This window comes from Cryptomeria japonica, chromosome 11 (genome assembly GCF_030272615.1).
Source record: "Cryptomeria japonica chromosome 11, Sugi_1.0, whole genome shotgun sequence".
NCBI lineage: Eukaryota > Viridiplantae > Streptophyta > Pinopsida > Cupressales > Cupressaceae > Cryptomeria > Cryptomeria japonica.
This window is the reverse complement of record NC_081415.1, coordinates 22927551-22946949: the sequence shown is the minus strand read 5'-3', so window position 1 is coordinate 22946949 and position 19399 is coordinate 22927551. Positions and strand designations below refer to the sequence as shown.

The 19399-nt window shown below is 35.0% G+C and overlaps 1 protein-coding gene across 1 annotated transcript; it reads left to right on the top strand.

Annotated features, from left to right (window-relative positions):
• Positions 1–2443: 2443 nt before the first annotated feature.
• LOC131060318 (probable choline kinase 2) lies at positions 2444–16943 on the top strand. Its single transcript, XM_057993495.2, has 7 exons — positions 2444–3087; positions 7887–8008; positions 8248–8443; positions 14674–14791; positions 15230–15277; positions 16116–16213; positions 16494–16943. Exons 1-7 carry the CDS (start codon positions 2719–2721, stop codon positions 16572–16574), a joined length of 1032 nt encoding a protein of 343 aa, XP_057849478.1. The 5' UTR covers positions 2444–2718; the 3' UTR covers positions 16575–16943.
• The last annotated feature ends 2456 nt before the right edge of the window (positions 16944–19399 follow it).

Below are 19399 nucleotides of genomic sequence, written 5' to 3'. Positions count from 1 at the left end.
ATCTCGTCTTCTACTAAAGCTTGATACTCACAAAGATGAAGAGGGTTATGCAAATGTTAGAACAAGGATGCAATTCCTTTTTTTAATTTAGGTTTTAGATAAATGCAATGATCTAAATGATAAATGCACAACACAAAAAGAAAATTGATTCACATTGGGTTCACCAAAATGTAATGGAGGAAATTTGCTACCTCAAGGATGATGAATCCTGGAGAACAAATCTACTCCCTAATACTTCACTTGAATTGGCGCTAAGATGAGCCAGGGGATAAAAATGACAGACTAGAGCAATTTCCTGCAATCCAGAGCTATCAGATGGCTCTGCCAAGCCTATGTCCTAAGGACGAGCACGATGTGTTGTCGTGTTGTAGGATGAGGTACAAAATTCGTGCAGAAAACTCCAAATACATGGATAATACGATGAACCACATAAAATGAGTAAACTAAGCTAATAGTTGTGAAATACAAAAATGACTACGATGAAATAGAAAGGAAAAGATAAAAAAAATCACGGCTAGTCCACGATTGAAGCCTCCTGTTAAGTGATTTCTTTCCCATAATTGAAAACCTGCACACAAGCAAAAGGAAAATGTTGGGGGTTGTGTTTTGGATCCTGCCTAAGTCAGACCCCCATTTTGGTGTTTCCACCTCCACAAACAACCTAGATAAAAGCCATGGAGAAAAATAAACGATAAAGAGAATTGGAAAATGATGCAAGACAAGGAATGATAATATGTAAAATAGAAGGAGAAAAAGATGAGTGAACTCTCCTTTTCAAGATGCCTGTGAAATGGTATCACGAGCTGCAACAATGATAGTCTTTGCAAGAGAAACCGTGAATGTTGTCCAAAGAGATTGCCAAGAGCTTCAACCTGTAAGAAAAATCAAATTACCAAAAGAATCCCTCAAAATGCCTTCAAACATGATAGACAAAGGCTCTGGAAGGAAACCCGATGTTAGTGGTCACATGTAGAGGCATTACAATTCCTTTTAGGCGTGGGTGTAATGCTCAAACGACCACCTGTGTACTATCAAATTTGCGGTATGCTAGCACGCTACGCAGACGTCTCTGCGCTGTGCCATAGTCCCAAAGGTGACAGGTCGACACGATTCGTAGAAACCAATTTGGAGTTGACAAGGTGATCTTAGGTGGACAAAAGGACAAAGATGGCGGTACATGACCTCCGATGACGTGGAGGAAGGTGCCATTTGTTGCAATGAATTGCACAAGATGTGATTTTTGATATTACAGTTTCACTTAAAAACTATTCAAATATACAAAACCTTAAGTGAAACAAAATGCAAAATAAAAATAAAAACCAATACAAACACAACATAAACCTATTAAAAAATAAAAAACACATAACAAAAGTATTTAAATAGAAAAATAACACAAAACTATATAGTTTGTGTTGTTTTACACACACACACAATTAGCCAATTGAGAAATGAATCTTTGAGTTGCCTATATTTTCTCCTAAAAACTATGAAGTTGAGAAACATTTTTAGGTGGAGGCATGTTAACAATTGCATTGAATTTATTAATATCAATTTCAACTTCACCATGAGAGACTATAAATCCCAAAATTTTCTCAACATCAATACCAAAGTCCCTGAAGCGATCATTCACATAATTTAAATACCTAAACTAAATTTGTTTGTGTTCCTTACATATTACTAATACAACTAAAAAAATTATCATTTTTAACTTGAGTCTAAATAAACATAAGAAACTCATCAATATAAGATTCTACAGATTAAATATAAACTTTTCCCCTCTATACCATTATTTATCCCCTTATATACTCAACTACTTATTCATTCTTTCTTATGTCAACTACTTATATAGGGGAGAGGACCCAATAGTTGTGCACCCTAACGTTGCGCTTCTCAAAATCTTACATGGAAATTTCAAATCACTCCCAATTTTTTACAACAACTTACTTGGCAAATCCCTTGCTTATAACTAAGGTTTCAAGGCCACATCATTAAATATGATGCCACATCAACATGTTTTTTGCCAAGGTGTCCAAAACAGGTCAAAAAAAAAAGTGAGACCGATAGACATGCAAAAAGGGCCCCAATACTTGTGCAATTGATATAGTATCACATGATTGGTTACTTTTCACAACTAATGGTATATTTTAGTCAATAATTGGTACTTATCATCAACAATAACAACTTTAAAGTCACAACTATTGGTACAATATTGTACAAAAGTTGAATTTTAAATCACCAAGTATGAAGGTATTAAATCAACTACTTCTATCACAAGAATTGAAACGTGCTCAACTACTAGATCTTTTCCCCTACTCAATCAACAATCTTTTTTGGATGAGCTTTGCTTTCAATAATCTTTTAAATCATATTAATTTCATTTGATTATTTTTTTGTAACAGTTATTCTGAAGTACAATTCCTACTCAAAACAAATCCATCTCAAACCTTGAGGAAAAGGTGTTTATCAAATCCCTTGGAGCATATAACCTAACAAGAACAGAACTCTGCTTTTGGGACCTTTTTCTTCGCATATTCTTTGATTCGCTGCATATATTGAAGACAATCGAAGTCCATGTGTCACGCACGAACATCCAGCGCGCTATTCCGTACCTTTTCGTTTTCAATAACGCTACATCAAGAATAGATCTATATTTGCAGACATGAATTGATTTCAGTTTGAAACAAGAACAGTAATTTTTTTTTTCGAAAATTAAGAACAATGAAGACTGGAAACAATAACGAAGATGACATACCATCAGAAGCATTCTCTCTGTTGCACAAGCTTGCAAGCGAGTGGGAAAATGACGAAGCAAATCCCAAGCAAATAATTTTAAAGCCTCTGAGTGGCTCAATGACGAATAGGGTTCTTGAATGCCAATGGAGGAGCCAAAAAGAAAACGGAGGAGACGAAGAAGAAGATGATTCCGGGAAGAAAGTTCTGGTGAGAATTTACGGCCATGGTGCCACTTTGCTGTTTGACAGGGAGTCAGAGGTTAAGGCATTCGAGCGCATGTCGCAGTTAGGTCAAGGGCCGAGGTTGCTGGGTCGATTCCCTAATGGCCGTCTCGAAGAGTTTCTCAACGCCAGGGTAAGCCAGTCTTGTAATTATAGAGTTAAGGTTAATGCAAGAAGATATATTCAGCGGGGGCAGTGTTTCTTATTTAGGCTGTAGCCTTTAGTTCTCTGTTTTTGTCATTAAGTTATGATGGGCGTGCAAACCTACCTTGTTTTGACTGGTAGCCTTTAGTTATGCATTTTTATCAATTACGTTTATATGGGCGGTGCACATTCACCAGCTGCATTTGTTTTAATTGTTAATTGTTAACAAATATTTTGCTCATATTGTATCAACATAAGATCAATATAAGTTCTTGTAAGCACAACCATGATACTAATAATATCAATTCTGGAAATTATATGAAGATTATTTTTCACAACTTAGAAATTCACTTATTTAGAAACTACCTTCGCCTGAGAGTCACAACTTAGAATTCCTTATTAGATGTCCCATTAGAATTTGAACTTGAGCTTCCATATTGAGAACTCTATGCTTTAATCAATTAAGGTCAAACACTTAGACCTATAAGCTGCATTTTTTTGGAAAAGAGGTGCTGGGAAGAGTATGGATGTCTTCACGGGGTGCTAGCAATAGCCCTGTAGGTAGCACAGGTGTACAGAGTCAGAATGACTTAAGATTTTTGGTACAGCTCTGTGAGGTACTCTAATACATTTCTCTAGTTTGTCATTGCTTTTGGATTTTCACCGAAAGTCTTGTGAATTGTGGTTGATCTTGTAAAGTGTGATAACCTTAACAAAAGTTGTATAAGTTACTTGCTACATTCAAATTAATAAACAACACTCCACACTGAAATAGTGTATTTTAGTGATGTCATAAAACTTGATTACATTGATAGATAACAACATATCACCATGTCAAACTTACAACATGTGATGACCTGCAAGAAGTTCTCTTAAACCGATTTACTGTGTGGTGTATACAGCTGTGACAGAGCACCAAACACTCACCAAAAATGAAGAGAAAAAATATCTTAGCACAGTTGCAGCCCATGAATGAGACTGCTGAAGGGAGCAATTGGGTTTTGTGCAAAAATATAATAGCCAAAAGGAAGAGAATTCTAGCAGCCAAACATCTCATTTTGTAGTACAATGGAGGGCTAAATCTAAACGCTATCATAAACTGACTGCATTCCTAGAATCGCAAATGCTATTCAAGTTAAAATGCCGATATAACTTAGAGCCTCCACTCTGACAGCATAACTGCACAATTTGAAAAGTCAATTTGTAACTCCCATAATGCAGTGTTAGAAATTCATGAAACTAAACAAAAAATGCCATTAAATATTATTTATTTGTTATTGTCAAATTTCCCAAGTTCTTATCTCCCTTTAAAGAGAATTTTCCTCTAGCCCATTGAGAAAAATAAAGGAATGGTCTTGTGGGATGCTGTAGGACGAATAAATGGAAAGGGGCATTGCAGGTCCGCCCTTCCTGGAATTACTTGCCCACAAGCAATGCAATGTTGGAAGAATTATCCCTAGCTTCTTTTAAGTAGTATTTTTTGTGGGTCGGTCTTTCAACAAACAAGTACACTATGCTGGTCTCGTCCCTTAGTTTCTTCTCATGCATGTTCATTGATGGCATTTGACACCAATATATGTTTTCCCTCATCATCCAAGGGTGGTACTTGATGGTGCAATATTTTGAACCAATGCCCTATTGAGGCAAGATACATGGAAAACATTGTTAATCTGTCTACCTATTAGCAACTTTAGCTAATAGGCCACTTCGTCCACTCTCGTCAAAACTCTACATGCTCTATAGAAGCGGAGTTGAGCTTTTCAGCCCCTTCTCACTTAATGGAGGTCTACTTGTAATTCAACCTATAGACAATGTTCCAAATTCACAGAGATTTTTAAAGAGTTTCATCAATTATAACCAAAATAACTTTGTCAAGACTCAAAACATTGTGTTTAAAATATTTGAATCTTCTACAATATCAACACAAGAAAGAGATAAAACTTAGATTTGAAATGTGAACTTCATATTGTATGTTTAGCATGTCCAAAGTAGGGGAAAAATAACATTATACCCATCTTCATATTGTAGCAGGTGTATTCAAAGGTTCCTAATCTATATTGGAGCTTATTGATGATTGGTTTATCATTCTAAACATTTGTATTTGCCTTTTACATGGTGGAACATGGAGTAATTGTTCCTTAGGCTGAAGTCTTTCACTCAAATCATGTTTTCTCTAGGTCAAATGTTTGTTTAGTTTGAGCTTGTTTATCATGTGTGATTCTGTATTGGTATATCCTAAGATCTCTGTTTAGTTCAATTGCACATTTAATATTTTCAAGGCAACCCTTGTTAAGTGGCATTAGTGCAAGTTTGTTGTTTTGAGTTTGCCAACATTTTGTGGTGAAGTTTGATGTAGTAATCCTGTGCTGACCAAAAATGTAATACAATTCCCATGCACTTAGGATCAACATCATGCGACTGCTGTTAAATAATCTCTTGGTTAAGTTTGCCCTGGAATTGGATGCAATCCCTAGACATGAACCTCCGCGAGGTCAATAATGCCACCAATGACACTGGTTGTTGTCGTAAAGCCCAATAACATGTCACACACCTCATAGAAATTCTTAAGTTGATTTGGCAAGCCACCACTTACAATATAACATGAATGCAAAACTAGACCTGTGGATATGCGCTTGACATCTTGATCATTTTTTGTATAGAATCTCATGGTGATCTGATGCATATGTGTTACTGCACAACTATATTCTATATACTATTCTGAGTGCATTATCTAAAGATTGTGACTAGAAACTTCAATTGTGGCTATAAAAAAATGATTGCTGAAAAGAGTAAAGAATTGCAAAACAAAACAAAGATAAAGAAAATGTTTTTGGTTTGCAAAGATTGCTTGTAGGCCTAGGATGCTCTTGTATTAGACACCTCAGGTAAGTGATTTGTTAATTATTGCTTGCAAACAAGGGCTGAATGGTAAACCACTTTTTTTAGGTTGGTAAACCAACTAGAATGTACCCTCAACACATGAGTAGGCTTCCAGAAATAACTCTGCAATACTTATTTCACATGTACTAGTTTCAAAACCAAGAACTAGGACACATACCATCCACATCCACCAAACATCTTCACTTTGCAATTTTTTTGCATTCTCATCTCTTCCATTACCATCTACATTTGTTCCTTCATTCCAATCTGAACTTGAACTAGAAGCTGATTTTGAAAGTCATCTACATCATTTGTGCCTTTATCTCTGCCGTTTCCAATATCTTAACCTGATCCTGAACATGTCTTTGACATCCATCTTCTCCAACTATCCTTATCTCATCTTCTTTTCCATCTCATCTTCTTGTAACATAACTTCCTCTTTCCACTTTGTGATACCATTCTTCAATCTCACAAACACATTTTGTATGCCAACTCCAATCAACTTCTCTATTCTTATCTCTCTCCTATTGTTGTCCTTGTAATCTGTTTTAAAAAATAGTAGTAGATTTCAGAGGGTTGGGGTGTTTGGGCTTACATTCTTGGGGTTGGTCTCTCTGGTCTTCCAAAGCCTGAGTTGGTGAAGGGGCTTTGTCAGTTTTCATTTTTTCAAACCACCATGCTTTTGAGATAGTGGCACATGATTGACCGATCAATCTCATGTCCTTTGATACTAACATAGTTTAAACAGCTTAGAGAAATCTCTATGAAAATATGACTTGTCCCAATCAAGTGGCCATTGAGCTACTCACTGTATGAATATACTATAGACTCTGAACTTATAAAGGCAATTGATCATCTTTTCCCAATGCCCATGGAATTCAATTTTCTATGGCTTTGCTGCCATTCTGAGCTACCTGTGACTGCAACTTTGTCAGCAAAGAATTATCAGATACCTTGAAAATTTCATTTTTAACAGGATTGCCATCATATAGATTGCAATTTTATATTAAAAACAAATTAGCTACAATTGGGAAGTGTAGGAGTAGGACCTAAGAATGGGAGCTTCCATGAATCTTTTATTACTGCATATTTGGATTCTGAAGTCTCCAGTGATTGTTACCATCCAACAATATTATCCGCATCTAATCATTTGGCTCGACTGCTAGGCCCTATTTTTAGCCATTAAGGTTGAAATGGCACTAAGGTCCACAGCTACACACTTGGGCATTAAGAGAGGATACTCTGTAACATGAAGTTCCTAAAGGCCCTTGCAAATAAGAGGTGCTGTAAAAAGATTTTTAAAGAAAAGAAATATAGCAGATTTCAACTACTTTGTGGTTTACATATTTCATTAATACTATCGAGCGTAGGTATGTAGACATAACCTGATGTTGGTTCATTTCAAGAAGGGAAACAGTTGATGAACTTAAAACAATCATTTCTTGTTCTTTTAAGCATTTATATGCGCGATATATATTTTTGAAATGCTTTTAATTTATACTTCTACTTTGATAACCTTCATTTCCTAAGATAGATAGATAGATATATCTTTTTGACGTCCATGAGGCTAATGCTTCCGTGGATTTCAATTTCATAGGTCTTTTTTTTATGTTTGATCATTGAATTTGGTCTTCTATTGTCATGGCATTGAGGGTTTAGGGCTGTCATGCTAGCACTATATTAAATGCCTTATTCTCTTGAAATGTGTAGTAAACATGTTTTGGTGCGTGTACAATGTGCATAATGATATCTTTCTTGTAGGTTGACATGAGGAGCACTTTTATTTTGTAACATGTTTGACTAACTAATGTTGTCACAAGATACATGGTTGAACTCGAGACATCTCTGGAGATTTTGAAAATATATTTTATGTGGTTTTCTCATATATAAATTTCTTTATATTGGTAGACACTTTCAGCACCAGATTTGCGTGACCCAAGCATTTCTCAAAAGATAGCAGTCAAATTGCATGAGTTTCATAAACTAGACATAGAAGGATCATCACATCCACGACTATGGGACCGCCTCAGGTTGTGTTCTAGGCTTTCCAAGTTTTGTATATGCAAGTCAATGGTCTACATGTTTTAGATAGTTTTGTCTTCTCAGTATCATGGAAACTTCATACTAAACAGTAAAAGTGGTCAATTCAATTTTGGAGTTGATTTGATTATTTACATTTTTACATTACTTTGGATTATATAGTATTAAATGGGGAAGATCGTTTAAAAAATGAGGTAATGGATTCAGTCTCGATTGCTTCTTTTTGTAGGGATTGGCAGGAGAAGTCAAAAAGATTGTCTAAACCAGAAATAGTTGAGGAGTTCCAATTGAATGGATTGCAAGCTGAGATAACAAAATTGAGAAGTGCCATCTCAAAGCCTGGGGAAAGAGTTGGCTTTTGTCATAATGACTTGCAGTATGGAAATATCATGATCAATGAAAAAGATGGCAACGTTACACTCATTGTAAGGCTACTGTCAAGTTGCAAATTATATTTTTTCTCAAGTAAATGTTATGTTATGTGCAGCTGAAGTTTGCTGGTCTTTGTTGTGTACAATATGCTTTTCCATCTTGTATCTCTTGTTTACTAGACTAGTTTTACACCTTTTGCTGGTATATTTTGACTGACAATGAAAATCTGCAATTTTCCTTGAAAGCTGTCAATGTTACTGTTGTATGTGCCGTATGTGCCATGCTGAGTTGCTTACTTGGATTTCTTTAGGAAGATTTGATGCTTGTTTCTCAAAAGATAAAGATTACCTACATGGACGAATGGCTACAATAAGGGAGAAGCAAAACAATAGCTTGGCCGTTAAGGAGGGAGGTCCATCAGGATGCATAAATTGAGGTCCATACATGGGCTTAGGTGCATTCCTAGTTTTCATTTTTTCTTTTTAAAGTGTCGGGTAAACTTTTTAATGTGATTGGTGAAGCTGGCATGACATGCCCTCCAGTACCACATGAAACGCTTTTGACCTGGAGATATGAACTGGTGAGGTTACAAATTGGGGCCTCATCCCAATTTAAAACAATGCTGAGTCTCAAACTTGTGAGCACATTGGATCAGTGAAGGCACAAGCCTGTGATCACAAAGGCTCAGCAGGGGTTTGAACCTTGGTGGTCACAGCACCACCACCACCACTTAACCAACACACTATGATATGAATGCAAAAAAAATTTAGGTGTATTCCTAGTTGGTAATGAGGGCTATTATCATTTTCTCTTCTAATCATCATTTTTGGATATTTCACTCCATATGAGCAGAAGTTGCTTTTGTTATAGAAAAAATTTACTTGACTTTGGTGGTTGTAGATTTCCTTGCTTACGGTGGCTCCTACTGCCCACTGTTATCGCTCTAGTTTCAGCCTTTCCATTTGTTTTAAACTTTCTCTTCTTGTGATTTGCAGGAACTTTCTTTTTAGTGCCTGAGACAGATACACCACAGTGACCGGTAAGAGCCCTTGGATGCTCAAGCTTTATCGTTGTCATCTCAATTGGTCTCTGATCTATACACAATGTTTTGCAATGAAGTGATGGTAGGCAGAAAGAGCTGGATTTACACTTAATGAACACTGTATGAAACTAATCTCCAGAGAAGGAAATAAGTGAAAAACTGCTTGTCATGAAATGTCACATAGAAGAGCCCTTGGATGCTCAAGCTTTATGGTTGTCTTCTCAATTGGGTCTCTGATATATACACAATGTTTAGCAATGTAGTGATGATAGGCAGAAAGAGTTGGATTTACACTTAGTGAACACTGTATGAAACTGATCTCCAGACAAGGAAATAAGTGAAAAACTGCTTGTCATGAAATGTCACACAGATGAATGTATGCCATTTGGCAGTTTTTTACCGCTATTGTGGTCATAGGAGTTTGATGGGTTATTTATGGTTCCAAATCTGCTGGAGGCAGCAAACAAGTAGGTGGTTTTTGTTAAGTAAAGCTAGACTCATATATTTAGGTCAGCTTCCTAGACAATTGGCAGGTACTACTGCTAGGTGTATCAATATCTGGTCTTCATATCATTTTGTTTATGTTATCAACAGTGATTTGGAAATTGTTATTCTGATATATTGAAAATTATATTACGTATCGAGAATGGTAAAAAACAGAAATAATATTTGTGTTAAGGGAAGGCGTTGGAATAATAGTTCCCTCATGATGCTATGCCATTCTATCTTCCTTGTCCTCCTCCTCTTCACGACCCTGATGCTCCAAGATTGACAAATGAAGATTTGGAGAGATGGATGGAGTTGAACGTGGATTGGTCTCGCATTTGCATAACAAAGGATAGATGGATGTTGATGTGGATTTGGATGCAAACTAAAAGCATAAGTGTAATTTCCCCACTTTGAAATACAATTTAATGATTAAAATAATAATAATAAAATATAAAAGAATATAATTAAACATAATTAAATTTTAATTAAGTTAATGAAAGGTCAAAAGACATGAGATGAAAAGTTGCGAGTCCCTCAAACATGAGATATAAAAGGGAGAAGCAAATCTGATTTTGAGGGGGGATAATATGGGAATCAGAAGTGCAGATCTGATTTAAATAAGAAGTGCAGATCTGATTGTGTAAGATTCTGTCCCTTTCAAATGGCAGAAATAAAAAGAGTTGCTCCCTTTTAAAGGGTGCTAATGGTGAAACGGTGTGTCTTTTGCCAAAGGGCATACATGATGAAGAGGCGTGACCTCTCCCTGACATTGGAGGATATAAAAAGAGAGTCACATTTGAGGAGGTTGCTCTCTTTCAAAGGGTGCTAATGGTGAAACGGTGTGTCTTTTGCCAAAGGGCATACATGATGAGGAGGACGTGCAAGGGATATCAATTTGGAGAATAATTTATTATTCTCAAAGGGCAGCAATGAAGAGTGATGACTCATTTATTATGAAGAGGTGTGATTTCCCACAAATGAAGATATAAAGAAGAGATTAATTCAATTGATAAGGGAGAATTGGAGGAATCGTCCATAAGATCAAAGAAGACAAGAAAGTCAATGGATCAATATCTAATATTAGAATCAATAAGGGTGAAAATTAGCAGACTTTGATGTTTACAAGGGCAACATTTTGGGCAATCCCAAAAGGGGACATTACAAGGAGCTTGATAATGTAGTGGATTTGGAATCAAAAGGTAATTATAAGAATGCAATGAAAAATGGATGATGAATTGATGGATAAATGGCCAGGATAAAGATATGAAATGAAGTGATGATTTTGCGATGAATGAACGCTTCGATTTACAAACTTTGGAGATTCGAAATGGACGGTCAAGATTGGAAGTTAAATGAAGGGTTGAGATTTAAGATGAGGAGATGAAGTGGACAAGGCACATAGCCTTTTGACATGTGGACCAAGAGTCAATCCTTGGGAAGAACACTTGGCATGGGGAAGAGGGCAAGGTCTGCTCACACATGTGTGAGCACATTTTGGAAAGAACACCTATCATGGGGAAGAGGGTAAGATTTGCTCACACATGTGAGCAATCTTGGGAAGACCATGAGGTTGACAAGTGGAAACACTTTTAGCAAAGCGTAAGGGCTATTGGAAAAGGGGTTATGAGATGCAGACTAAAAGGGAAAGGATCCCTTGCTCAAAGGTGAGGTGGAGAGGTGAAATGACTTGTGCATGCAAGTCATTTATGAGGGGGGTCACATGTAGACTTGGGTAGGTGTGTAACATTTAAATATACGATACATGTTAATAGGGATTAAGCTTAGATTAATTAGCTTAATGAAAGGGGTTAAAAGGTGGGTTTGTAGGAATCACAAAATTAGTTTAATTAATTTGACTGATTGGGATTAGCAGGGAGATTGGAATATTCCCTAAGGTTGAGTTTGAAATAAATCAAACTTCAGAGGAAATGAGATATATATAATTAATTAATAAATTAATTATATGGATGACAATGGGGTAATTAATTAAATGTAATTTAATTAACTTAGGGATACTAAAGGGTTAACAGGATTAAATAAAATTAATTATGCGATATGGGATAATTAATTAAATTTTGATTTCATTAATTTTATGTGTCTACAAGAACAACACTAACTTAAGAAAACAGAATGTAAATCCTACAAGAGAGACAACCTCCTTAAATAACAAGAGGGCATGCTCTGGGTAATTACCACTTGCCCAACCTGCATTTCAGTTGAAGTATGCAGTTATCTTCTTGTTACAATTTTTTTACACAAGCTGTCCCAAAAATGTTACAAACATAAAAGATTTTGGATCCCTTCTTTAAAGAGTAAAATTTTAATGGCGGCAATTCTTGTTCATTTTTACAATTCTATTTGGAGCCACTTGCTCTAATTTAGATACTCTTTTCGCAATCATCTGAAAACTTCTTTGTTTTGGTGGATTTTTGCACTGAGATGACCTTTGAAATTTGATAGTTGTAGGTGTACAGTCGAATTCAATAGCTGCCTTTGAATCTAAGGCATGGTTTTTCGTCTAAGAAAAGGCAACTTTGATTTGATCTATACCACGGCACAACTCGGAAAGCTACATGAATCCTTCAATGGTATCGTCTCAATATTGCTTGATGATCATTTCCTTTTGTTTTGAACATAGAAGCAAAACTTGGCAAAAAATTGTGACTATACCGAACTAATCAGGAATCGATTGTGCGGTCGATTTTTGCCCCAAAAAATTGGGACTACACAAAAAAATTGTTGTCCAACCATTTCAATGAATTTTTACATTGGAATCACACAAAGATCAGACAAAAAATGTATAAAAATCGGTGAAAAATCTGGTTGACCTTCCAGCCAAGCTGTGAAACCCTAGAAACACATGAAAACCTGTAAAACATAGTTATAAATGCTCAGATGTGCAACACCTTCAGTCATCGACTGCAAACGTGAGCTCAAGAGTTGAGAGACAGTGCAAGTTGGAGGTAGGCCCATAAAGGCCCCGGTTTCATTTTGTCAATTAAAACATTGACCAAAAGTGTATGGAGTCTTGGTGCACTCATGGAGTACTAAATGTCATCATGTCAATTAGAAAGTAGAAGGAACGAGTGCACTATGCCCTCTTTGTGTGCCTATGGGGTCCTAATGTTGATATGGCAAAAAAGTGCCTCCAAGTGCTCTAGGCATGCCTAAGAGGTTGGGTGTTAGAAAGCATGATTGAAGGTCAAAAAACACATCTCCTTTCAATGGAGTCAGGGTTTCATCTTTAGAACACCGAATGGCACCATTAAAGCAAGCTTCCTTTCTATTAGGTTGCTCATTGATGACAAATTTCTCATTGTGCAAGGATCAACACTTGTATTCATCATGAATAGGATCCAAGTACAAGACATTGAATTGTATAGGTTTTTAAGGAAGGAATCAAACTTATATCATGAAGATTGGTCGTTATGTTTCAGAGATTCTTTTGAGGATTTACCGTAGTCAGAATAAATAGAACTTTGCTAGAATCATTGCTAGGAGCCAAGTGATAGATTGGCTATTTTTAGCACGTGCTATTTGAAGTTGGCAATTGCGGCTTTGTATGCAATTCCTTAGTTCAATTTGCCAATATGTTCAACTTTATTCAATTCAATCCTTGTGTGCAATTACACCTTTTAGTTTCTGCTATAAGCCAAAGGTTGTAAGCGTCTGCTTATTGTTCAGGTCCATGTTAGTCAAAAACAGAAAACCTCTTGTCTAATGTGTAAGTGTGAATTCGCCTTGTGTCCTAGCCCTGAGAACAAAAATACAGGTTTGCTCTTAGGTTGTGTTTTTTGCATGCTGAAAACCTTTGCTAGTTCGAGGTCTTTATTCTTTAATTTTCTGAGTAATGAAATATCATTTTCTTCAGTTTTCATGAAATGGACCTTCCCCTTCCAATTTGAAGAGAGATTCATCCTCATGTGCTATTCCATTTTCTGTTGCACTGAATGGCGCAAATTAAATCGTAACATGTTCAATATTAGATATGGTGCACACTAATCACAGGAGCTTTTAATGTTTCTTGTATGAACCCCACCTTTCTTATTCCATCCCTTTACTAGAGAATGGGATAAGTCCTGAAATTCTGCACTTTTGGGCATATGCAGTGCTAGAGTTTGTTACCAAATTTCTTGATTGTAAATGATTATAAAATATGTGGAAGGCAGTAATGGTATTCAAAACAATTTGTTTCAAGATCATTCTTTTGAGATGATAACCTCAGTCATTCCATACTTCCCTTTCGATTATGTTTCACTTATGTGTGCTAGTTATAGTCTTGAGTATAACTAATATATTTTCCATTCATTAGGCAGCAATACTGTTATGTTCTGTTCCTCTCTTTCCAGCTTTTTGTTTTGCAATTTTTGACAATTACCATGCAGATAAAATGTTTATTCTCTGCATGAGACTATGAGAAGAAAGGGTGCCAAAGCATATCCATTGGCTTTCAAACATTTGCATCACTTAGTGCTTAATTGGTGAATTATCTGAGATTTTATTTTCCTCTATGAATGGCTAACTATCTTGAGACTTGATGTGGCACATACCATGATCACATAACATTTGATAAATTTGGACTTGTGATCTTTATTACGCCTTTACTTGGTACTACATGCTAATGAAATGTTTTTTGATTTATATTTTCTCTTCGGTCTTTTTATAGGATATGCTAGAGATACAAAAGAAATATAGAAAGAAGTGCATATCTGCAACAAATCTAAGAATTGACTGGATTGGTTGATTCTGCAGGATTATGAGTATGCAACTTACAATCCTGTGGCATTTGACATCGCAAATCATTTCTGTGAGATGATGGCAGACTACCATACAGGAACACCACATTTACTAGATGAAAAGAAGTATCCAGGTTTATAATTGATGCTTGCTCTTTGTTTACCTGTTTTTGATCCATATTCTCATCCTAGGTGTTGTCATCTATCTTTGTATTTACTAATGAATATTTCTTTTTAAATTTTAATTGATATGGAATCTCTTGTTTTATCTCATATATGCCATCAATCATTTAATATCTGAGAAATATGCGATGTTGAAGATTACTGGCTTATTGAGTTTGTGAAACTAAGCATCGATGTATTTTTAGGGTCCTAGAGGAAATAACTTGAAAGTTGACATCATATTCCTTGTATCTTCTCATGCCAAATATATTCTAGGTCTTCAGTTACTTGAAGGCATTTTACCTGATACACATTTCTTTTGGTAATTTGAGTCTTCAATATATTTTTAAGAAACTAGGACATAAAATATCTTGTGTGTATCAGTTATTTTGCTGCTTTTGTTGTGGCAGATTTTTCAGAACGCTGGAGATTTGTTGAGTCCTATTTGAAAGGATCAGGTGAAGTATACAAGGCTTACACTATGTTGATATCATTATTGTTTATTCTTGTGAATATTTACTTGGTAATAATGATGAGATCTTGAATCTATGAGTGCACACATGAATCAGGGATTTCCAACTAGCATTTACTTGCTAAACTACTGCTTCAATTTACATAAATAGTTGACTTAAAAATTGTTTGTACGTCTCTCGAATGGTTGGTTCCTTGATTTTAGGGAGGGCAACACCTTTGCCACTTACCAATAGATTTAATAATCTTTCTTTCTTTCTAATGTTTTGCCAAGTAATTTCTTCCTTTCAAACACCTCTCTGGACATTTGGCAATTTACTCATAGTACTGAAAAGGTAAATGGTTCCTATTCTCTTCATACCTGTGTGTCATGAATCATGATATCTTCCAAAGTAGAACAGTTTTGTACAGTTTGATGTTGGCTTAAGTTTTCTCATTATGCATTTACTAAGAACTGTTTTGTTTATATAATTGTCTTTATGTGAACAAAACTAGTAGATTCGTTTTGCCACAGTAGACCTTAAGTTTGTTTTTTCAGTGCATGACATGCACTAACAAGTGGACTATAATCTGTTTTTAACAACTATCATCCTCATTCAATGATACCGCTATCATAAGCAACGACTTAAGTGTTCTTGTGAGCTTTGCCTTGAAATTTTGAGAGGATGGAAATTCTATTCCCTTTAATGCATGATGTTGCAAAAAATAAATACATAGCTTTCTTTATTTTCTTAGATGTTTATGCAGCTTTCTTTGTTGTCTTAAATATAATGGGTACATTTATGAACTTCTTGTTGAAGCATCATTACTGACTGATTAAAGCAGGCGATGATGACAAGTGCAATGTTGAGAAGCTAATGGAGGACATCGACCATTATGTGCTGGCAAGCCATATTCACTGGGGTCTTTGGGGAATCTTATATGTAGGTTCTTTTTGTCCCAAATACTATTTTCTTATATACTTCTTTTCAAGACAAATCAAACATGGCGTGAGCTAAACTTGTGCTATAGCTAGCAATATACTAATTTTTTAAAAGTTGAATTAGCGTCCTTTTTAGAAGGCAGAATATTTTGTTTCATTTGAACTTTGGAGCCTGAATTGAATTTTTAGACATTTGTGCTGTATTTGGTTTATGTCTTGCTTGATTCCGATGCACAGAAAATATTGACGTACAATTTGTATTTGGGATGATGAAATTGCAGGCAAATGTGGCAGAAATTGATTTTGACTATCTAGGATACGCGAGGGAGAGATTTAGGCTTTATTACCAACATTGTTTGTAGAATGCATGCATTGTAATATTCATTTAGTATTGTTCCTCTATAATTGAGGAAGGCTATGTAAATATAATGAACCATACCTAAATTTATATTTTAGGTCATTGTAATGAAAGGTTTGATTCTTCAAGTTCTTGTGGAACCTAAATATTTTTGATAGGGTTTCCTCTTCCATTTTGATTTCATTGGTGAGTTCGAATAATACACACTAGCATCACAAAGGTGCTATCTATTAGCAATTTAGTATTATGCTTTTGTCAAATCTTATTGAGATTACTTGAAAAGTTTATGTAACTATACAAGGGTCATCTTGCAATTAAGGCAAGCCGGTATTGATGTTATGGAATACGATTTCATCAAATAATTTTGTTTTCATTTGAAGTGTCTACATTTTTTCCCACAAGTTGGTTATGATGACCTTATCCTCGATTGATGAATAATGGATTGCTCTTTAAAGGATTACATAGGTTATGCGATCACCAAAAATGTTGCCCTTGGTAATTTGTAACCATGGATGTCAATCGCAATACAATTCACTTATTGAATGGAAAAATCATCTGTTATTGCTTTTTACTTTATAATAAAGATCTAAAATAGGTTCTCGAGTCTTCCACAAGATCTCAATATGTTAAGAGTAATTTTTCACATTTCAGAAACAATAGATATCAAGAAGATATGCACATGTTTTAAACTAGAAGGTTGAGATAAAAGTCATGCTACAAACAAAATAACAAGGTTGATGTCAAAATGTGAACATGAGAACCAAAATTTCATCATTAGTTTGATTAATATGATATAAGATATGTAGACAAGACTATTCATTAACCAAGATTAGACCTTAATATCTTCAAAACTACAAATGATATGATATAAGATATGTAGACAAGAGCCAAGATTAGACCTTAATATCTTCAAAACTACAAATGATATGATATAAGATATGTAGACAAGACTATTCATTAGCCAAGATTAGACCTTAATATCTTCAAAACTACAAACATCATTTGCAAGCACTATCATCCATGTGTAAAAGTATAAGTATATTTCTTTAATTTTTTTTAAGACAATACTCAACGTAGAAGTTCAAATGATGGGTGTCTCTATTTTTTTTCTTCAAAACTACAAACATTATTTGCAAGCACTATCATCCATGTGTAAAAGTAAAAGTATATTTCTTTAATTTGTTTTAAGACAATACTCAACGTAGAAGTTCAAATGATGGGTGTCTATTTTTTTTCCTCTTTTCACTAACCTTAGCGTTTACACCAAGAGGTGTCTTTTATTTAGTTGACAATTTTATTTATTGAGCAATGTATATGTGATCTCTTAACAATCGACTACTCATCTATTAACATAAAAGTATGCTACAATATGTAGTTGTGAGGGATAAAGTGGATATCTTGTACTTTTACACACATTTTTATATAACCTTGATCACGTCATAAATATATTCTCCTAATTCCTAGTTTGACTTATTTTTCTCACAAACTAACTTTAATTCCTAGTTTGACTCATTTTTCTCACAAACTAACTTCTATAATCTATTATTCAACTGTAAATATCCCTTTAGAACTAAAAGGGAGATAAAAATAAAGGATATTATGATCGTATGATTAAAAGAGAGATTAATAAAGAATATTTATTAAAAAAAAAAAAAGGGAGGGGAATAATTATTATTTGGAAACTTTTGTGAAAGGGTGTAATGGTTTGGAAACCAACCCTTGAAATATTTTATAAAGCATTCATGTGAGACTTGATAAGGGGGCATGGAGACCACTCGAGGAAGAAGAAGAAGGTGGCTTGGTGGCTTATGGATACTTGGAGAAGGGGCACATAGTGTGTGTCCAACTCAGGATACAATGTACACTCAGATTGTCTTGGCTAGGGCTACTGTGCATGTTGAGCAATTGCTCTGGAGCATGCTGTATGCATGTTGAATAATCTTTAGAGCATGTTGTGTAGATGTTGAGGTAATACTTGGAAGCACCTATTAGCATTTGCGTTTGCATCAATTTTGTGGTGCAATTATTTGATTTATTTAATTATCTAAGCTTAATTCTTCTATTAATTAAATAAATCTTTATTTATTTAATTAATTCATTTATCCTCTTCTAGCCTTATTTCTCATTTAAATAAATACATTTATTTATTTAAATTATCCTTTTCCTAAATTAAATAAATATTTTATTTATTTAATTATCCCATTTCTTCTATTAATTAAATAGATCTTTATTTATTTAATTAATTCATTAGTTTTTTCTACACATGACACATGCCATTCATCTCTTAATTCCTACACTACCTACCCCTTTCATTATTTTGGGTATTTCTTTTACCTGCCCTCTAATCCTAGCCGACCTCTCTTTTTACACCTCTCAATCTTATCCTTCCATTTCATATTGTGTCTTCTATTTAACGAGATGCCTTCTTCATTGTCAAACCCTAATCACTCTAATCACTCATGCTAATGATCACTTTTGACTACACTACGATCCTACTTGCAACCACATTCCGTTCTTTGTTGAGCTCTTGTGCATATAAAAATCTGAGAGCAAATATATCAAGCAAGATCAATGGAGATAGGAAGAATGGAGATCAAAACCCTATTGGACATGTGATGGTATAATATTTGTGATTTTATGTGATTTGCATTGTCTTAGGTAATCTTCATATGTTATGGTGGATCTTTGTTGATTGTTAGGCTAGGGTTTTGTGGTTGGATTCATTTAGCCTTTCAATATTGTTATTATTGTTATCCATTTTCACCATACACATTTTGGCATGCCCGGTGGGACTCTTGTCCCTTTGCATTTAACCTTTTTGTTGCAGAT